This window comes from Pseudorasbora parva, chromosome 18, assembly GCF_024679245.1.
Source record: "Pseudorasbora parva isolate DD20220531a chromosome 18, ASM2467924v1, whole genome shotgun sequence".
NCBI lineage: Eukaryota > Metazoa > Chordata > Actinopteri > Cypriniformes > Gobionidae > Pseudorasbora > Pseudorasbora parva.
The window spans coordinates 31,418,557-31,440,224 of NC_090189.1; the positions used below are offsets into that span (position 1 = coordinate 31,418,557).

Consider the following 21,668-nt stretch of genomic DNA (forward strand, 5'->3'; position numbering starts at 1 on the left):
AATGTATTTGATCAATTAAAAAAAACAAAAAACTTTAATCTTACAAAAGAAAGTAACACTAGATTTGAAGTTTAAACACAAACAAACCAAAGTAATATCATAAATACTGTGACTGGAATACAGAGGCATACAAAGAAAAATATATATTTTACAAAAATATTTATTTACATTGCATTGAATGAAAAACAAAGTGTAGCTGTTCCTTCATGGAGAATAAAACAATAATCAGCACATTATAATTCTGAAGAGACAAACCCTCAGATCAGGTTAAGTTAAACTCTACAAATGACAGCTATGTCAGTAACTGACTAAAAGAGGCCGTGTGATGTTCTCGTTTCGGAGTCTGGATCAAAAGTTTGAGTCGTCACAAGGAATCGGTCTGAACGTCACATCTTTATTTTTCTCCAGCAGAAGATCATAGCGACATAGAGGCCTGTTGAAAAGCAAAGCAACAATCTGAATGTGACATTTATTTGAATGAAAGCATAAGACTATCCTTTGCTTTGTGGCTGTCAATTGTACAATGTTAGAGATGTATATTGACAAGTATGAATGTAATCTTCACGTCTGAAGAATTCATGTGAATAAAGTGCTCTGTTTTGAGAGTACTGCTGGTTTCATTCTTATTGGCAGCAAGAGTTAGCCTGTGATATTTCTCAATCCCATGTTTGACTTTCAGATAAACATAACATTTTCATTTTTGAGTGAACTATCCCTTTTAATGATGAACATTTCAGAATGCAAGAACCATTTACACTACTGTTCAAAAGTTTGGGGTTGGTACAAATTTCTTTTTATGTTTTTGAAATGCATGTTCACCAAGGCTCCATGCATTTATAGGATCAAAATACAGTAAAACAGTAACATTGTGAAATTTTATTGTAATTTAAAAGAACTGTTTTCTATTTTAAAATGGAATTTATTCCTGTGATGCAAAGCTGAATTTTCAGCATCATTACTCCAATCTCCAGTGTCACATGATCCTTCAGAAATCATTCTAATATGATTAATAAAGCTCATTTTGAAAACAGTTGCGCAGCTTAATATTTTTGTGGAAACCGTGATAATGTTTTTCAGCAATCTTTGATGAAAAGAAAGTTTGGTCACTATTAAGAATGACTTCTGCCTCAATAAACTCCTAATTACTGCTTATTAATAGTTAGTAAAATAAGTTTAGGTATTAAGTGGGATTAAGGGATTTAGAATAAGGTCATGCAGAATAAGGCATTAATATGTGCTTTAGAAGTACTAATAAACAGCCAATATCCTAGTAATATGCATGTTAATACACATACACAACTAGTTCATAGTGAGAATCGAACCCTAATCTAAAATGTTACCAAATTTTCTTTATTTATGAAAAAAAAAGAACTCTTTGTAACATTACAAAATGTCTTTACTGTCACTTTTAATCAATTTAATGCAATGCATCCTTGCTGAATAAAATTATACATTTCTTATTTTACTGACTCCAAAATTTTGAGTTCGATGTCACTTTCATCGTCAAACATACACCGGTAACGCACCTTGATGCCTCATGTTTGTAGAACATGTTGAAACTCTTGGTTAATCTAAAAAAAAATTAATAACTATTCTTTAAAAAAAAAAAAAAAAATACAGTTAAATAAAATGATACACTCTTAAAAATAAAGGTTCCCTATTGACTTCCATAGTATTTATTTTTTCCTACTATGGAAGTCAGTGGTGCCCAGAGTGGCCTGGTTACAAACTTTCTTCAAAATATCTTACTGTGTTCAGCACAACAAAGAAATTCATACAACAATATCTGTTGTCTGTCCAGCAATGTGAGAAAAGCAATAAAGTGTCGATATAGCAGGGTAAATAATCTTCATTTTTAAGCACGTACATAATGCAAAGCAAACTTTGAGAACACACCTGAGGTTGTTCTGTATAGGAGTGAGGCGTATGCTCAGCAGCCGTAGTTTCTTGCGTGGCCGGAGTCCTCTTTCTGGACAGAACTTCAGTGTGATCTCTTTAACAGGCTGGATGTCTATGTCAAACTGAGCAAGAACGCTGGTCTCCACATACTTTTCAAACATTAAGGATTTACTGGAAAATAGGATGAGAAACATTAGTATAAGCATATATATATAATAGAAAGATAAATGTCAGATATGAAACTTTCGTGGACTTACTGGTTGAGCTCAACTTGTGTCTCTTCCTTTCCGTTGCTCAATTTTATTGTTAAATATCCCCAGTGCACTTTCTGGTTCCATGTGACAATATCAACCTTGTAACCGAACTCTGATGGAGTCAAAGATTAAATAATGAGAGTCTGTTTTTACAGAACAACTGAAAATGCATTTTTGTAATTATTTTACAAATACTACTACAATACCAGTCAAAGGTTACAAATAATTACCATTTATTTGAAGCGTCTGGACCAATCAGACACAATTATTCCTTATATTTATTGAATAATCCAGCAAACTCCCTCTCTGAACAAGCGTGTCAGAGTTCTGTTATGAACCCTTTTCCCATACAGTGCATCCTAATCCCCCTATTATATCACTTGAGATCATGTATCCGGTTTTCCCATGTAATCACATGTTCTTTTATAGTGTCTTCTCTGTGTATTAATCTAAATTCTCTGGGCCCTATCATACACCTGGAGCTGTGTTTTTTGCTAGTTTCCACCTACGCAATCTTGGATCAAATAAATACAGTTTTGGTAAGCATAAGAGACTTCTTAAAACATCAAAAAAAGTATTATTATTCCAAATTTTGACTGGTAGTGTATATCATACTGTATGACAATATTAACAACAATAAATAATATTAACATGGACCATATAAAACCATATGGAATATACTTATACTTTTAAAAATGTCACATTTTATTACCATTTCAAAGGAACTGCTTAACAAAATGAACAGTAATAACGAATGTAATTTAAATGCACTCACTGCAGAATGGAGGATCTTTATTTGTTTGGAAATATGTCCTTGTTTCTCCAAGCTGGACCAGTGTCTCCCTCCAGTGTACAACATCATAACCTAGGTAATGCAATGAAATAATGCATGTCTCACAGAATAGGCAATTAATCAAATCAGAGTTTACTCAGTGTTTGGAGTTTACCAAAAATAGGACATCCAGCTGACTTAAACTTCCCACAATCCATGCACTTCCCATCTAGGAAGTCTTTGTAGGATTCGCAGGGGTAGGCAGTAATGGGACAGGAGCCGTTCAGAGAACTCATGTAGAGAAACACTGACCTCTGATGGTCACACTTGAAATACGCTGATCCTGAGGAAGATTACAGAAGATGTTTTTAAGAAGTGTGTGTCTAAAACATGTAAAACAACAGACTTCTGCAGTGTACAAATACACACATTACAACATAGGAACAACTTATCCAGTAAATACACAATAATTACATTACAGTCTACGCCTGATGGATTAAGATATTTGTTTTATTGTTAATAATAATAATAATATTGTTTTGTAATGTTATAATATTAATAATATTATTCTTATTATAAATGTAAAACCAATTGTAATGTAAAGCATATAAGTAAAAGACTGATGAGTGATTTTAGCTTTATTTTGACAAGCTTTTTAAGGTAGGCAATTTCTAAGCATAGGATCCCACCCTCAAAGCTGTTTTCCCCCTTATGAATTTTTATGTATAATTCTATAGGCCTGTTTGTATGCTTGGGCTGTTAAAAATGCATATAAACAAATATTAAATATGAATGTATTGTTTATAGGCCTATTAAATATATAAAAAATACACAAAAGAAAATAACAATGCAATTAAATAAACTATTTTAAAATAATTAAATAAACTACTTTATTTAATTATTTAATTATAAACTACTGTGTTAAAAACACTTGGCTTAAAGTAGTTACAACAAGTATTACATGTGGTTAAATGTCAAAATAACTCCAATATCCTGAGATGTGTGGGGTAGGGGTAAATTAAAGGACAACTCCGGCGAATTTTAAGTTTATCTTGATCGTTATATCTTTGTGAGTACGGCAGAGGTGGACAAAGTACACGACTCTATTACTTGAGTAAAAGTAAAAGTACTACTGGTCAAATATTACTCCGTTACAAGTGAAAGTTGTAAAAACAGATTTTTACTTAAGTAAAAGTACAGAAGTATTTGTTTTCAAAAGTACTTAAGTATCAAAAGTAAATTTTCTTTTTTATGCCAACACATTATTTTATTATTTTTGTATAAATGCACATTATGCCATCATGGTTTAAGCCATTCAGGGATGCTCCATCAGACATACTACCATACCACTAAATTAAACTCATTTAAATACTAGTATATAAGTTACAAAGCTCTTTACAAAGCTGCTGTCACTTTAAGGCCGAATGCACGGATCCAATACACTGATACACATCTGATATTCTCACAACTTTACCATTCTCTTTCTCCCAGACGTTTATATTTTTAATATTTTATAAGAAATGCACCAAGTGTATCCCAACTAAACTAATCTTGATTTTTTTTTTTAAACTGAAACATACTTTCAAAGTCTGGCTATGGGTGCACACACTTGAGCCTAAGAACCGTCTTCTTCTATTTTGCTATGAACTGATCAGTGTTCAAAAAAAGTTGGGGAAATGTATATGACTATAAGAGTGATTCCTGACAGACTGTCTGAAACAACCACAACAAAAAACTTTTTAAAGAAGGAAAAAATCATCCACCGACTTTCAGAGCTGCAACAGAAACGACTTATGACCTTGATAGAAATGTAGCGGAGTAAAGAGTACGATATTTGTCTTTCAAAAGTACTGAAGTAAAAGTCATAAGTTTCCAGAAAAAATAATACTCAAGTAAAGTACAGATACTCAAAAAGTGTACTTAAGTACAGTACTCAAGTAAATGTACTTAGTTACTGTCCACCTCTGGAGTACGGTCTATAGAAAAAAAAACCGAGCCCCCCCTCAAACGGCAGCATTGGGGGCATGGACGTAATGGGCGTCTTTGTGCCTCTTAACAGACACAAAATGCAATTAAAATGTCTGTCCAACATGAACAGGTCCCTCACATGACAACGAGATGTGTTTAGCCACTTAGCCATTGCTTAAATTCACCTGTTTTAGCCGGCTAGCTGTGTCTCGCGCTGAAGTCCCGTGGAAACGCAGCGGTAGACGGAAAATAGGCAGTCCAGTTGGGAAGAGCGTCTTGTGTGTAAAGCAAGATTATTTTAAATTATTTAAATTATCCTCCTAATAAACTTTTTAATGTTGAGTAAACTCGCTCCCTCGTCCAAACCGAGGGTTCGAGGATCTGTCCAAATAAACTTCCCTTGTCCACTATAGTTGAACAGATAGCTCAGGTTTTGAAAATACCCATGTTCATGTGGAAGGGCCTAAGGGTACATTTACATGACAACCATATGCTTAAAACTGAGAAGTTTTTTTTTTGAGTTTTCCAGAACGATCCCGTTCACAAGGATCCGCGAAAACAACATGCTGTTCTGCTACTAGGCCATTAGATGGCGATGAAACACTATAGACTGAATATGTAATACGCTTGTGTATGACGTTATCGTTTTCCACAGATTTCGCATTTTTGCTGTTTAAACACAGACACCATTTCCAAAAAGTTAAAACTCGTTTTCAAAAGTTTGTACAATATGGTTGTGTAATGAACAGCTAAAATGCATAAAAAGGTTAAGTTTTTAGTTGAAATAAGGTCTGTGGTGAAGGTTGGCCTACAAAGTGTTGTCATACCTGCACTACTCTATTACAAATCTGCATAGCCCTATATAATGTGCTGTTGATGTGTGATGCCTTTATGATTTCTGCGCATGAAGGTATGGAAATACTTGACACAGGCAGGTAGGACATTGTATCACTGCATTCGGAGACTTCCACAGAAGATATTTGTAGGCCTACATGTTTTAATATTTAGACCAGTTCTATTACTGATTGCTTAGGCTGTGAAGAGTATCAACGAGTATAAAAAATTGCCTACCTTTAAATAATAATTTAAAAAATATATATATTTAATGACTATTTTCCATTTAGGTTACATTATTAAAATTATATAAAAGCTTACCTGAAAAGATGCTTTTGGGGCAACCTGGCTGGTCTGCTCCACCGTTTGCATAGTAGTCGATGTGACCCAGGAGATTGCGATAGCCCAATGCTACAAGACAATGGAAACAATGAATTCACTAGGCCTAGAATTTTTTTTTTTAATGTATGTATGTGGTGTTTGCCTTTGCAAATGTTTTGCCTTTGCAAATGCTGTGGGTAGTTGCAAGGGTGTCACTTCCTGAACCGATTAAAAAACCCCACTTCTAGAAAAAGCTCAATGATGTGTGAGAAAAACGCACCATCCATGTCTGTGTGTAGAGCTTCCACAAACTTGGCATCAGTGGGGTCTAGACGCTCACTGGGAGGCTGACCATTAAACTCTGGCCCTGCTGGATCCAGCGCTGATTAAAACAGAAAGATGCAACATTTATTAAGCTGAAAATATAATACTGAAATTGATGATGGGTTAAAGCAGGGGTTCTCCATTCTGACCCTTGATGTCCACTTTCCTGCAGATCCAACCCTGATCAAACTCACCTTCCAAAAACTTTCTAGTGCTGCTTCCCAATTCGACTGTTTATTATACTACACCCTAAAAGTATGAACTCTTTTTGTTTAGAAAAAGTACATACTTTTGTGTGTGTAGCAGAAGAGTACACAAAATTTGTGACATACTATCACACCATTAAATTGTCTTTAACGGATGTAACACATAGTTAAGTTCATCCTGTCATTGTAAACTGGTCAATTATCTTGTCACAGTTAACATCCTCCACATTTATTTACTTTAATTTTCTATCATATTGGGGGGGGGGGGGAGCAGAAAACTCTCCTCATATTTTTGCTTAAAGGGATCGTTCACCCAAAAATGAAAATATGATGTTTATCTTACCCCCAGTGCATTCAAGATGTAGGTGTCTTTTTCTATCATCAGAAAAACTTGAACAGGCTCAACGATTTACTGTAATGAACGCAATAAAATATTTGTGTCACTTTATGGTGGATCTGGTGAAGAAGCTGTCAGCTATCAAAATATTGATTTTGAAGATTTTGAGATGTCGAATATGAGCTAGATGCTGAATGTACTGCGAAATGAGCTCTGATGATGATGGTATTAAACATATGCTTAAACTGAACCCTTACAAGCTCCAAAAGCTAACAAAAATAAAAAGAATTTTCGAAATCGAAAATCTACTGGGAATAGAACACCATCTGGGAACTTTTGGAGCACACTTATTCTAAATCTCACTTAATATTTATGATGGAAAGTCTGGACACTGGGCCTGAAGACTAGGGGCTTCAGGTGTGTTTGCAGGAAATCTGAAGGAGAGTGGACCTTGAGGGCCAGAGTTGAGAATCCCTGGCTTAAATGTTTAGTAGGTGATTGAATGAATCTCACCTGTTATTCTGTCAATTTCACCATTAAAGTTGGCCCCAGTGAAACCTGAAATGTGGGCACCTAGACTGACGCCAATCATGTGAATGGAGCTCAGACTGGCACCATTGTCCTGTAATGTCAAGCGTACAAACAAAAGAACAGCCACTAGTTAGAAACTTGTCATAATTACATGGAAAATTAAGAGCCCACCCTGCAAAAACAAGTCAAATATTGTTAGTAAGTGTTTTATTTTATTCTATACATTTTTTTTAAATTTAATTTAACAGTTAGCTTTTCATCTATTTCTAACCCACTGGAGTTCCTACAAAGACTAAAATATATTTAATGCACTTCACTTTGTTGATAATGGGTGGAATAAATGTTCTCTCTCTTTGCGTTTTTATATCATTATACTACAAGATTATTCTGTTCAAATCAATTTTGATGAATGAGTTGGGTCAAAAGTTTTCTAAAAGTAATCAGATTATAATGTGCAATTTAATAGATTACAAACTAAAACAGTGTTTGTACTATCGTGTTCAGTAATGGATTCCAGTTCGTAAGTAATCTACCCAGCATTGTATACAAGCATGAATATGTCAAGATATGGATTGCATGAAAACCTTGAGCAAGTTAATGATTAACGCACAACTATAAAATGTCCATTTCACCTGCTGCCAATGTGCAAGACTTCACATGACCACAGAACCTTAAGAGGCAGTTTTTTTCTTCCCCATTCACCCTCTCTCTGAACTTTAGAATTATATGTTTTTATATGTCATTTTTTTAACTTTTTTTTTTGCTTTGCCTATAGTTCTCATGAAATTACTTGAAGTTGTGGGGTGTGTTTATGTGTTATTTGTTGAAATTGTGAAAGGCTAGTCTCTTTTTTTTAGCCAATTAGCTGAACATCACAACTGTAACATGCTTATCAGTTGCAACACTGTCAATGAAAAATATATGTTCAATATTATTGTTAAGTTGGCATGATATGAAAATTCACCTTATCTATTTGGTAAATGCATGTTATAGATTTTATTGTGAATAATATTTAATCAAAATGTTATAACTCGATCTCCCGTTAAAAACGACCTGACAAGCCAAGCCATATATGACTTCCTTTTTTCAGACTAATACAATTGGTGAAAAAAAAAAAAAAAAAAAAAAAACCCTGGCTCTTCCAAACTTTATAATGGCAGTGAATGGCAGTCCTGATTTTGAAGTCCAAAAAAGTCATCCATCCTTCACAAAAGTGCTCCACACTGCTCTAGGGGGTTAATAAAGGCCTTCTTAAAGGGATCCCATGGTGTTGAGACTTGTATGGCTTAATATAACATAAATGATGTCTCTTACTGAATTATGTGGTAGAAAACCCATGAAAGATCTACGTTATTTAAAAAATCGATTTTATATTTGGACCATGGGCGGCGCCATTTTGTTTGCGTTCTAGGTTGATGACGTAGAGTGGTTGAACTCCACAATCAGCTGGCGTTACCCGTTGCTATTTTTACCACAACGCAACTCGAAAATTGTTTCAGAGTTAAACAAAACAAATGAATTGCTTTGTAATTGTACTTAAAACACATTCAAACATACATGTGCACACAAACTCACCTACACAAGTCACAAACAGATCGGCGGGCGCGCACACACACACCCCTGACTGCTCTGTCTCAATCGCATGCATCATCACCAAAACATCCTGCCTCTCTTCCTCACGTTACTTTATCCCATCGTCCTACCTAGATATTTCCCTCTGCTGGTCACATTAGGCATTATAGTTAATCTACTATCAACAGTCTATCTAGGGAACAGGATGTGTTGAACAGGATATCAACACAGGGAATAGATTGAGGGTTATGTATGCGCGCACGCAGTGCGTGCGTGTGTGTGTGTGTTCGCGCCGATCTGTTGGGGTGTGTGTGTGTTCGCGCCGATCTGTTGGGGGATGTGTGTGTGTGTGTGTGTGTGTGTTCGCGCCGATCTGTTGGGGTGTGTGTGAGTCTGTGTGAGAGAGAGAGTTTGTGTGCACATGTATGTTTGAGTGCGTGAAGTCGGACAGCTGTTTGTAAATCGGCTTACACTCGTTATTGCAGTGGAACGTGAGACTGAATGACTGCACTCGAACATGTCCACTATGGTGTCGGACAACACTACAAATGTCCGTCCCTTCAAATAATGCCCTATTTAAGGGTATAGGGTCGATTTCAGATTCAGCCCCTGTCGTGGAGACTGAGCAGCCCAACATCTCGATTGAGACAGAGCCTGTCGTGTGCGCGCCCGCCGATCTGTTTGTGACTTGTGTAGGTGAGTTTGTGTGCACATGTATGTTTGAGTGTGTTTTAAGTATAAGTACAAAGGAATTCATTGGTTTTGTTTAACTCTGAAACAATTTTCGAGTTGCGTTGTGGTAAAAATAGCTACGGGTAATGCCAGCTGATTGAGGAGTTCAACCACTCTACGTCATCAACCTAGAACGCAAACAAAATGGCGCCGCCCATGGTCCAAATATAAAATCGATTTTTAAAATAACGTAGATCTTTCATGGGTTTTCTACTACATAATTCAGTAAGGGACATCATTTATGTTATACTAAGCCATACAAGTCTCAACACCATGGGATCCCTTTAAGAGAATCGATGGGTTTGTGTAAAAAAAATATATCCATATTTAAAACGTTACTAGCTAATAACTAGCTTCCGACAGACGGCCACATGCATCGGTTTACAGTGAAAGAGTAACCCCTGACGTATTGACGAACGCTTAAGTGCAGAGGATAGAGCAAAACAAAACACTGGTCACAAATTTGGTACAGGATTTAAATATAAGAGAAGAGGGGCTTGAGTTTGTTGCCCAGCCCTATTGATTTTGAACTGTGAGAGGCATTAAAGCTTGCGCTACTCCTACATCATACGTCATATATCGCATCCAGGGTTAGTGTTTTGGGGTAAGTCAACTTGCGTAGGACGACTGGGAGCAAATTATTTTAGTTTATAAAGTTATAAATATGGATATTTTTCTTACACAAATGCATCGCTTTGCTTCAGAAGGTCTTTATTAACCGTGTGTGAAGTACTTTTATGATGGATGGATGCACATTTTTGGACTTAATCTCGACCCCCATTCACTGAAGCTCGGAAGAGCAGTGATATTTTTTAATAAAACTGACTGCGTTCTTCTGAAAGAAGATAGTCATTTACACTTAGGATAGCTTGAAGGCGAGTACATTTCGGGTAAACTCCACCCCTCCACAATCCCCTCTGCAAGCTCAAACTTATTTGTGAATGCAACACCCACATCTCAAGATCCAACCAACAACCAGTGGATTGAACCAAGTCCAACTACACCACCCCCCAATCTGATGGGATAGACATGAAGATTGAACTAGAATTATATTTCAATAATAATTACTATTATAAATTAGACATTAGTAGCTATTTTAAGCCTCTGAAGTACTACATTTTTGTAGAACGAGGACCCCCCCCCCCCACACACACACACCAATAACATCCATAGCTGAGTCAAATACTGTGTACAATATATGAACATTTTCCTTCAATTAAATATACCATAATTGTTGACATCAACAATGCACATCAACAATATAGGCTCACCCACTTAATTTCCAGTAAGCCCACTCAGTATTCACAGTACTCATAAAAGAATAGGCAAAAAGTTCCGGGATGACCGACTACTTCCACTGAGATAAAGTGTGCATCCAGTGGACACTTCACTATCCCATGAGGCCATGGGAGACGATTTGTGAATAGCACTCAAATGATGCAGCTGCTGGTAGGTTAACATGATAATGACAACATGACATTCTACACACATTCAGACCACATACGCAGTTATGCAATTATGCATCTCAGATTGCACTAAGGATGTTTTCATTTACCTTCATTTTCTGGATGAGCTCAGTAAGATTTGCAGCCACCTTGCGTGTGTTTTTCACGACCTTCCAGTAGTTCATATTGGTTGCCCCACGGTTCCAATCCACCACAATAACGTTCATGTCACGGCGGTTCAGAAGAGACACCACAAAGTCGTACAGCCACACTGGGGGTGAGCCGGTGGGCCGGTAGCCATGGATGAGGAAAGTTGTGGGAGAGCTGAGGTTGAAATGAGGATTGCTGAAGGGGTCTTGGTGGGAGAGCAGCTGACCGCAAGAGATGTTGGCCCGTGTGTAAAGCAGCAATCTAACATCCAAAGACGTCCCGGTAAGGGAGTCTTTAAAGTTAAGGTCTGTCATTTCCTCACATTTCTGAGCTTTAGGGAAAAAGCAAATCATGTTTCAAGGCTGGCTTCTTAGGTAAATGTTCTTCCTTTTATTAAAAAAAACAACAACTTTAGTCTCATTCAACTTCATAAAAGACACAACTTGGATGGAAATCAATGCATTGGTTTAAAATAATATGATTATAATAATAATAATATGAACAGAACACTTTGACACATTTTGATAAGTATTCTTCCAATAGCATTGAAAATTGCAGAAAGGGTAGTTTGTGACCAATTCGTTTCTCTTTTAATAGTCCAGGACAGGTCCAGGATGTGCAATATTTGAGGTGATATTATGTTAACTTTTTCATAAAAGCATGAAACTTGGTACACTTGTACAATTTGGGGCCCTGAACATTTTCAGTAATGGAGCCATCACAAAAACGCCTCATGGTCGTTTTACTCAACCATTTTACTTTCCACCATAACCAAGTAATGTATTTTGTATAATACCTCCGGAAACAAACATAACACAGAAAATGTGATGTCTACCCCTACGTTTTAATGGTCAAGGATTACAATGATACCATATATCAGATGATAACATATATCATAGTGATATGAGAAGGAAATCACTATATCCGAGAACCTAGGCTAGACTTTACAATATCATGTCTGTTGAATGCGAGTTTAAAAAGCGTAATCATTTTGTTCATGAACCCTGACAATACAGTGACTGTAAAGAGTAGATATTCAATATGACCTTAGCAACATAGCTTAAAAAAAAGGTCAAACTGATTTTCTTTCAGAAAGACATTTGTTTTTTTGTTGCTGAACCTATTATTTAGTCTCCTTCTTAGTTTCCTCCACATTGACACAGAGCTGTGCACTTTAAGGAGGCTTTTTTAATATTAACAGTGCCAATATTAACAGTGCCAAACGGCAGTTTTTCTTGCAGCCACAGTTTAAGAGTTGACCACAATTGTCTCCAAATGCTTGGGTCCAACCAACCCCAGTCTGTTGCTACCTCAAGTGCTTGTCCTCAACAGTGTTCTCCTTGGTACACTGCTGTTGAAGTGCTGCCCCAGTCCATTCTTAGTTGGGAGGGTTTGGCCTTGGTTGCCATGTCATCTGTATTCCAGGTATCCCATGCTATCTTTTCCCCCCTGGTTGCAGTTACTGTGTCACAGCCAGTAAAGGCAGCATAGAACACAGAAGTAGCCAGAAGTCTCCACATCCTGATGACATGGGCCTACAACTAGTACACTGAATCAAGACTATCTATATCTGCTTGTCACCATTGACAACTGGTGTATTATGAGACAGCATGAAAGTCCTCAGTTTCTGTTTTAGCACACAAGTCTGCCCAAGAATCATTGCTGGTATAGACATCAGTGTGTCTTTTGCTGCTACTTATGTGCATTTAAATGTCTGAGACCTAAAATAAACATGATGTGGTTAAAACACTGAATAGTTGTATAAGCGACGAGCGCTGAAGCCAAAGCACAAAAGCAGGTTTGAACTTAAGTGGGCGGCATGGAAATGAGGAACCGAAATCTGCATTCTGATTTGGTCCGGTACATACCGGTTATATAGGTACTGGTGCTATATTGGCACCGGGTTTCGATACTAAACCCTAACCAAAAAGGAAAAAAATGTTGGTGACAAACACTTGAGGTGGCACCAAATATGCCATCTCAGTCTGGGGTTGGATGGACCCAAGCGATTGGAGACCATTATGGTCAACTCTTCCACAGGCAAGTCAGTACACTCTTAAGTTGTGCTTCCTAAAAGTGCTCAGCTCCGTGTCAATTTTGAAGAGATTGCCATGGAGACATTGAATAATAGGTTCAACAACAACAGCAACATAATCAAACGTGTTTCTGAAATACACTGCTAAAAAATCATCACAGTGTAATTAAACTTAAAAACAGTCAACTAAACTTAAGGGATATCATTCTGTCCATTTAGGAAGCACAAGTGGTTGTGAATCAGTTTCACCTGCAAATGAAAGGTGCACTGGAACAACACCAAGACAACCATCAAAAAGGGAATGATTTTGGAGGTGGTGGCCACAGACAATTTTTCCTTATCCTTCCTGAAGGATTTGTCTTTAGTTTTGTTTGAGTCCGTATCACTGTCTGTAGCATAAGGCAGTACCTGCAACTCAATCAAATAGCACAACTTAGCAGCAGGACCGTTATCTGCTCCTTTGTGCGAAGTGGAGCAGGAAGGAGCACTACAAGAGCCCTACAAAAAGAAAGACCTCTGTCTATGTTCTGAACCAGACATGGCATGAGAGCCGGATGTCCTCTATTGCGACCTGTGCAAACAGCTCAGTACCAGAAGTGGCAAGTCCGCCATTGGTGTCCAGTTCTCTTCACTGATGAGAGTTCACCCTGAGCATAAATATTTTGGAGATGCTGTCAGGAATGCTATGTCATGTGCAACATTATTCAGCATGTCCGGGGTTGGAAATCTCAGTAGCAAAGACGAGGAGACTTGGATGTAACTTCAGCAGCATCCTTTATTGAGAACACATGCTGTCGGTAGCTGCAAGTCTATCAAGTCTAAAAGCTCCATCAAGTCTACTAAGGCAGTATACATTGTAGCTTATAAAGATTTTAGGGGGCAAGTTGATGAAAGCAAATGACCTTATTATAATCGACCTTAAACAAAGCATGCAAATGAGGTATTGGAGGACCTTTTCAAAAGACCCGCCCCAGACTCTAGAGATCATCAGTCCTAATCCAATCAGCATAACTATATAAAAAAAAGGGACAATAGCTCTAAGAGACATTAAAGACAAAAGGTGATCATTTGATTTACAACAAAGAGAACAGAAACTGGCAGAAAACTCTTGGTGGAAACTTTATTTAACAGAATAATTAATCTTATGTCACCACCATCTCTAACTTAAATTAAAATAATAATTTTTTACATTTATATAGCGCTTTTCTGGGTCAATGTGCAGCACCACCTGGATGATGCGATGGCAGCCATATTGCTCCAGAATGCCCACCAAACACCAGCTGATTGGTGGAGAGGAGACAGAGTGATAAAACCAATCAGGATCAGGGGGATTATTAGGAGGCCAGGACATGAGTCCAATGGGCAAATTTGGCCAGGATGCCGGGGTTATACCCCAACTCTCTTTCCGAAGGACATCCTGGGATTTTTAACGAACACAGAGAGTCAAGCCCTTGGTTAAACATCTCATCCGAAGGACAGTGCTCTTAGAGAGTATAGAGTCCCCATCACTATACTGGGGCGTTAGGACCCACACAGACCACAGGGTGAGCACCCCCTGCTGGCCTCACAAACACCTCTACCAGCAGAAAACTGGTTTTCCCAGTTGGTCTCCCATCCAGGTACTGACCAGGCTCAACCCTGCTTAGCTTCAGTGGGAAACCAGTCTTGGGCTACAGGGTGATATTGCTGCTGGTTTAATACAGTGTACTTCCCTTAGTTTTAAATGATTTCTAAAACCCACACTGGTTTGGTGGTGAGTCAGTAATGGTCTGGGGAGGAATATCATTGAAGGGTCACACAGACCTCCACGTGCTAGCCATAGGTTCCCTAGCTGCAGTTAGGTACCGTGGTGAAATCCTCAGAGCCGTTGTCAGACCTTATGCAGGTGAAGTGGGCCCTGGGTTCCTCCTGGTGCATGAACATTTTTAGTTACTAGCCTCATGTGTCTAGAGTATATAGGCCGTTTTCAGATGATGAAGCCATTGATGCCATTGACTAGCCCTCACGTTCCCTAGACCTAAAACCAATTGAGAACCTCTTGGACATTATGTATCGGAGCATCCGAAGGTCTAATCCAGGTCTGGGAGGAGATCCCCCAGAAAACCATCCGTCATCTAATCAGGAGATGCCCATATGTTGTCGCGAGTGCACACAAATGACAGAATGTATGGCCCTGTCCCAAATGGCACACTTCATGTGCACTTTCGGTCTTGTGGACTTACAATGGCCATTGCTTGCGCGTGTCCACGCCGTACAAGACCGTAGGGTGTCCCATTCGTCATTTAAGCTTAAAGAAGGGTGCTCATGATCGTCCCCTTTGCGGCTGCTATGCACCCTCGATGCGCACTTCAGCTGAGCCCGCAAGTTTGCGAGCTACGCAGAAGACTTCTACCCGGGAGTCAAAGCAGCATTACGTTGTGAAAGTGCGGATTTAGAGGATGACCGTGAGGGTTTAGGGTGCCATTTAGGACAGGGCCATCATGATGTATATGACTTCGTCGGCCTGGGGGTTAAAGAAAATGTATAGCCTATTTAATAAGGCTTGGTTTAAATATTAGCCTAAATTTATTTTTTATTTCATATGTTGATTATTAAAAAAAGCAGCATGAGTAAGATAGGTTATACATAAGATGCGCATATGTCTGAAAACATGGAGTGGGGTCAGGCATTGAGTATTGTTTTGAATAAAAGTCTTTATTTAAAGTGACTTTTGTTTTGTTTTTCAATGAGCGCGGATTTCTAGTGTAGCCTATTTACTTGAACTTCTTAGGTAGTCTAATATCTATGCTCTTCTAGCTGGCCTTCCAGCATGCACTATTAAACCCTTGCAACTGATCCAGAATGCAGCAGAGAGGGTGGTCTTTAATGAGCCGAAGAGAACACAATTCACGCCTCTCTTCATTAGACTGCACTGGCTACCAATGGCCGCTCGCATCAAATTCAAGGTACTGGTGCTCGCCTACAAAGCAACCACTGGCTCTGCACCAACATACCTAAACTCGCTTTTTCAGACTTACACACCCTCCAGAAACTTGCGTTCTGCAAGTGAACGACGCCTCGTGGTTCTATCCCAGAGAGCCATGAAATCTCTCTCACGGACATTTTCCTGGACCGGAATGACCTGGTGGAATGACCCCCCGATCTCAATTCGTGCTGCCGAGTCTGTAGCCATTTTCAAAAAGCATCATAACACACATCTTTTCCAACTGCACCTGACCAATAAAGACTAGCACTTAACTATCCAATTACAATTTCTGTTTGTTTGTTTGGGGGGAAAGAAGAAGAAAAAAAATTGTATGTACTGTGCTTGATTAACCGAGACTTCTTACAGCGACAAACAGAAAGGGTGCCCGAACTACTTATGTTATTTGAGGCAACGAGATCTCCAAGAATACTTTTCTATTTATTATGGGGTGAGTTTCCACAAACACCAAATTTTGTACTTTTGTGTTCATTCTAAGAACACGTACACTTTCTCATGTTTAGACCTTCCCATACCTACCTATTGTTCTTAACTGTCGTTTTAATTGTCATCGTATCACTTGCTAAAAATCCCCATTACTATAATGGGCTTTTAGAAGGTGATGTTAGCATCTTCTATCCTTTATTATTAATATGTGGTCCGATTTTTCCCGTTGCGCCTGTCGTTACTAGCAACTATGCAGATTTACAGGGGGTATGGCTTATCTTAATGAGCTGTAAATGAGCCCTATTGCCACTCCCAGCAGGTGAGAACAAGTGCGAACTGCACAAACTTTAAAGGCTGTTTTCTCCTCTTTAAACTTTTTTAAATGCCTACATTCAAATGGCCCCAACTTCTCAAAATATTATCAGATTTCCATGTGTTACACATAGTTGAAAAAGCTAGGAGACTACACTTTTAGAATCTGTGAATAACTCACAATGCCCCAGAACCGACTTGTGTCCCTACTTTCTGTGATCAGTCACTGATTGGATTGAATATTATTCCAGCTGCTGTGAGGACAGGCTTTAAATGATCTGCCACCTGCAGCATCCTCACATGGGATAGCCAGACGTGATGTAATGACGCAAAGTCAAATGGCGCCATGCTCAAATTTCCAGTGGAAAGCTACCAGTAGCACTTAAATTATAACATTATTACAATCTTTTCGTTGTGAATCGGGCTACGGTAAGGAGATCATTTTGAACACTGACTGGTTATGTACTTGCTCAAACATTTATTTTGAATACTTTTTTTTAAACATTTTAGAACAAAAACATTTTAGATGCAATGTTGCCGGTTTATTTAGTTTAGCACTACCAATGAAAACAAGTCAAAGCAGAATCCATCGTCACGCATTTCCTAGCAATATACCATAGCGGTGTTTCATTCCTGAATGATTATATTGGTGTAACTTCTAAGGAGTCAATAAAAAATCCTTAACACTACTGCACACACTATGGAAGCTTGTATCCGCCAAAGAAAACCAACAACAAAACATTAATAATAAGTGCAACTTTTTATCTCACAATTGCGAGTTTACATCTTACAATTGATAGTTATAAAGTCAGAATTGTGTGTTATAAAATTGCAGTTGTGTTAAAAAGTCAGAATTGCGTGACATAAAGTTGCAATTGCGCTATAAAGTAAGAATGTTGAGATATAAACTCGCAATTGTGATTCATAAAGTCCAATTTTGAGAAAAAATAGACTGACTATTATAAAGATAAAGTTTTTGGAGATTAGGCTATGATATGTTTAAAAAAAAAAAAATCTAAAGCATCTACATATATATATATATATATATATATATTAGGGCTGTAACGATATGCGATATGAAATCGAAATCGCAATACGCAGGTCCACGAACCTGTATCGCGATCTGAGAAGGCAGAATCGCGACACACCCCTTCCAACTCCCAGAATTATCCTTCCTGTCTAGGGCCAACTTTTAAGTCAGCAGTATGGCAACATTTCAGCTACCCGGTGGAGAACAAGGATGGCAATCGTGTAGTTGACAAGACCCACACAATTTGCCGTAAATGTTTCAAGAAGCTTCCCCAACCGGCTGGCAAAGTGGTGTGAGCGTGGCGTTTCTGTTGCGTGTCATCTGCGGGGCGGCTGCGTGGCGTTTTCTCTTTCTTTGCACACCAGAAGCGTGTCTGACGCGGCGCTTCTGTTGGTATTGATGTACAGGAGGCCCTATACTTCATGTTAAATATATATTGCCTATTGGTACCGCAAAGAAAACGTCGGCAGTAGCCTATTGACCATACAGATATATGGTATTGACGGCAAAATAGGCTACAGATAATACTGTACAGAATAAAACTGTTTTGTCCCCCCCATATCGAGGTTTGTATCGTACCGTGGGTCAAAAATCGTGATACGAACCGAATCGTGGGTTTGGTGTATCGTTACAGCCCTAATATATATATATATATATATATATATATATATATATATATATATATATATATAAACACATACACATACATACATTCATACATACATACATACATACATATGGCTGCAAGAACTTGTGGGGGCCACTGGACATTAAATCACTATGTACTAAAATCCTACTTTTTTATAAGAGAGACACCCGAAAGGAGTAAAATGTAGTCTACAATGGCCTAACATATGTTCTTCTTCTTTTCGTTTTACATTTACACTTAAAAGCAGATAAAAATCAAATCAGTTTGATTTTTCAGTTTGAATCAAATCAGTGGAGAATATGTGTACACGTGTATTTTTAGGAAAATTATGAATACTGCTACAGTACATTTGTGGAACCCACGCATGGAACTATTTTAACATTTCAAGGGAAATTATAAAGTAACACCCATCATAAATGAGTCAGCATCCACTGCGAGTAATATAGAAACTGTATTTCTTTCCTCCCAGCTGACTGTCTTATGGTGTTTTAGGCCATTATGGTTAACCACAGTGATGTGAGCATTAGAAAGAATGTCATATTGGTTGTGAAACAAAACCTTTTGTTACAACATTACCTTTGCACGAGTCAAACAACATCAGCGTCACATATAAGAGCCCCCAAAAGAATGTCCTGTAGACCTGCAAAGAGACAAAGACATGACAAACACATCAGAGCGGATTTCACACCGTTCACATTTAGCAGCTTTTTTTCCTCACACTTTAAACTGGTGGAAGTGTTGCAAACTTCTTTTGCTTTCTTATTACTTGCTAGCCATATATAACCATTTCACATTTATTTTGTGGAAAGCCACGCATCACATTTTCCTCATGATGAAACCTTAAGTTTCCAGTGAGTGACCCCAGGACACACTCACATTCGAGTGAGTGTGTGCTGGGGTCATTCGAGTTTCAATGAAACTCATTACTGTGCAATAGGGGTGTGTATCATTTTCTTTTTATTATTTTAGTATTACTGATAATTACTGTTAATATTTTGAATTAGATTTTATTTTTCTATTTTAATTTTAAAGTTTTAATAATTATGTATTTGTGCAATTATTAAAAAAAAATCATTAAAAAAAACTATATGTCCATATAGTTTTATTAGGTTTTAGTTTTTGTTATTTTAGAGCTCCAGCTTAAAATAAAAATGAGAAATGTTGCTTTGACAAAAGCTGAAATAAAATACTTTTTTAATATTTTATTTCACTATATGCTTTTTATTTAAAGTAATGAAAATGTATTTTAAATGTATTTATATATTTACTGTCAATGAAATTATACATTTTAAAATAAGTTTATATATTTATTAATTATGATTAATCTTTTGATACAACCCCCCCACACGTGTGCTGTCAAAAGATTAATTACGATTCATAAATACATAAACTTGTTTTAAAGTTTAAAGTCCAAAATAAAGGTTTATGTGTACATATGTGTGTGTATGATTATAATAATATGTATATATAAATACACACACACACACACACACACACACACACACACACACACACACACACACACACACACACACACACACACACACACACACACACACACACAAGAAAAATTAGTTATATTTATAATATGATAAATATAAATACAAATACAGTATATACATGCAAACATTTCTTAAATATATACTTGTGTGTGTGTATTTATATATATATAAAAATTATACACATAACACACACACACACGTCTGGTTCACTATCTTTGTGGGGACTCTCCACAGATATAATGGTTTTTATAGCTTACCGTACAAACTGTACATTCTATCACCCTACACGGCCCCTGCCCCTAAACCTACCCATCACAGGAAACATTCGGCATTTTTACTTTCTCAAAAAAACAAACTCATCCTGTATAATTTATTTATAACTCTTTTGAAAAGTGTGGACTGCTGGCTGGTCTCCATGTTTTACTATCCTTATAGGGACATTTCCCCACAATGTAATATAAACAAGGACACACACACACACACACACACACACACACACACACACACACACACACACACACACACACACACACACAAATATATTTATATATACATATAATTTGCTTTTTGGTTATATGGGGGGTAAAGGATACAAAATATCATTAGTTCAGCATTAAAACCAAAGAAGTCAACGGAACACGTACCCACCAGCAAACAATAAACTCAAACAAACAGTATGTGTGTTTTGGAAAGTCATTGTGAGTTTGTGTGCACATTTTAGAGACTCTTCAACTAAAGCTGAAAAGAAGACCAACTGGTTTTAACCTGTTGTCATGAAGAGGGTATAGGACTGTGCTTCCCAAACAAGCAGAACAAATCACATAATATTTACATCAGCTGTAAATGTGTAAATTTACATTAACAAGTGTACATTAATTAATATGCAGTGAGTCTGACAAACCACTCATGTAATCAGTCGCACAAACGTATTAGCCATGTAATAATCACCAGTGGACATACACATAGTATATTAAAACATAGAGCATGTTATAACTATCTGCAACAAGGAATATTTAAGGAGATAAGGAGACATCTTACCATGTTGGAGGAGCAACCAGACATTTCTGTCTGAAAACGTCAAGGTTGCTTATACTTCATTTGAAGACACCAGGAAATAGTAAGGTGACACACATACTGACTGAGCAACTCCTTGACTTGTACTGCTCCACCCACCATCCTACAAACATTCACCTACAGGTGGCACATTCCTGAAATCTGATCCTGGTTGTCTGTCCTACCTGTTGTGAAGAAATACAGGACTCGACAAGAAGCTTGAAATATGTCACAATAGATGACAGCTGTGAACCAATTAAACGTGTTTTGAGGCACAGAAAGACTGCATGTAGGCTACATGCTGGTTTACAAAAAAAAAAAAAAAAAAAAAAA

At 37.5% G+C, this 21,668-nt stretch overlaps 1 protein-coding gene across 1 annotated transcript; it reads right to left on the reverse strand.

The window, feature by feature from the left end:
• Window positions 1–102: 102 nt before the first annotated feature.
• Window positions 103–21,520, reverse strand: lipia (lipase, member Ia). Its single transcript, XM_067423173.1, has 11 exons — window positions 21,321–21,520; window positions 19,357–19,420; window positions 11,306–11,676; window positions 7,429–7,537; window positions 6,329–6,430; window positions 6,049–6,138; window positions 3,101–3,268; window positions 2,929–3,018; window positions 2,157–2,265; window positions 1,897–2,070; window positions 103–433 (listed from the first exon to the last, which is right to left on the reverse strand). Exons 1-11 carry the CDS (start codon window positions 21,342–21,344, stop codon window positions 349–351), a joined length of 1,386 nt encoding a protein of 461 aa, XP_067279274.1. The 5' UTR covers window positions 21,345–21,520; the 3' UTR covers window positions 103–348.
• Between the last annotated feature and the right edge of the window lie 148 nt (window positions 21,521–21,668).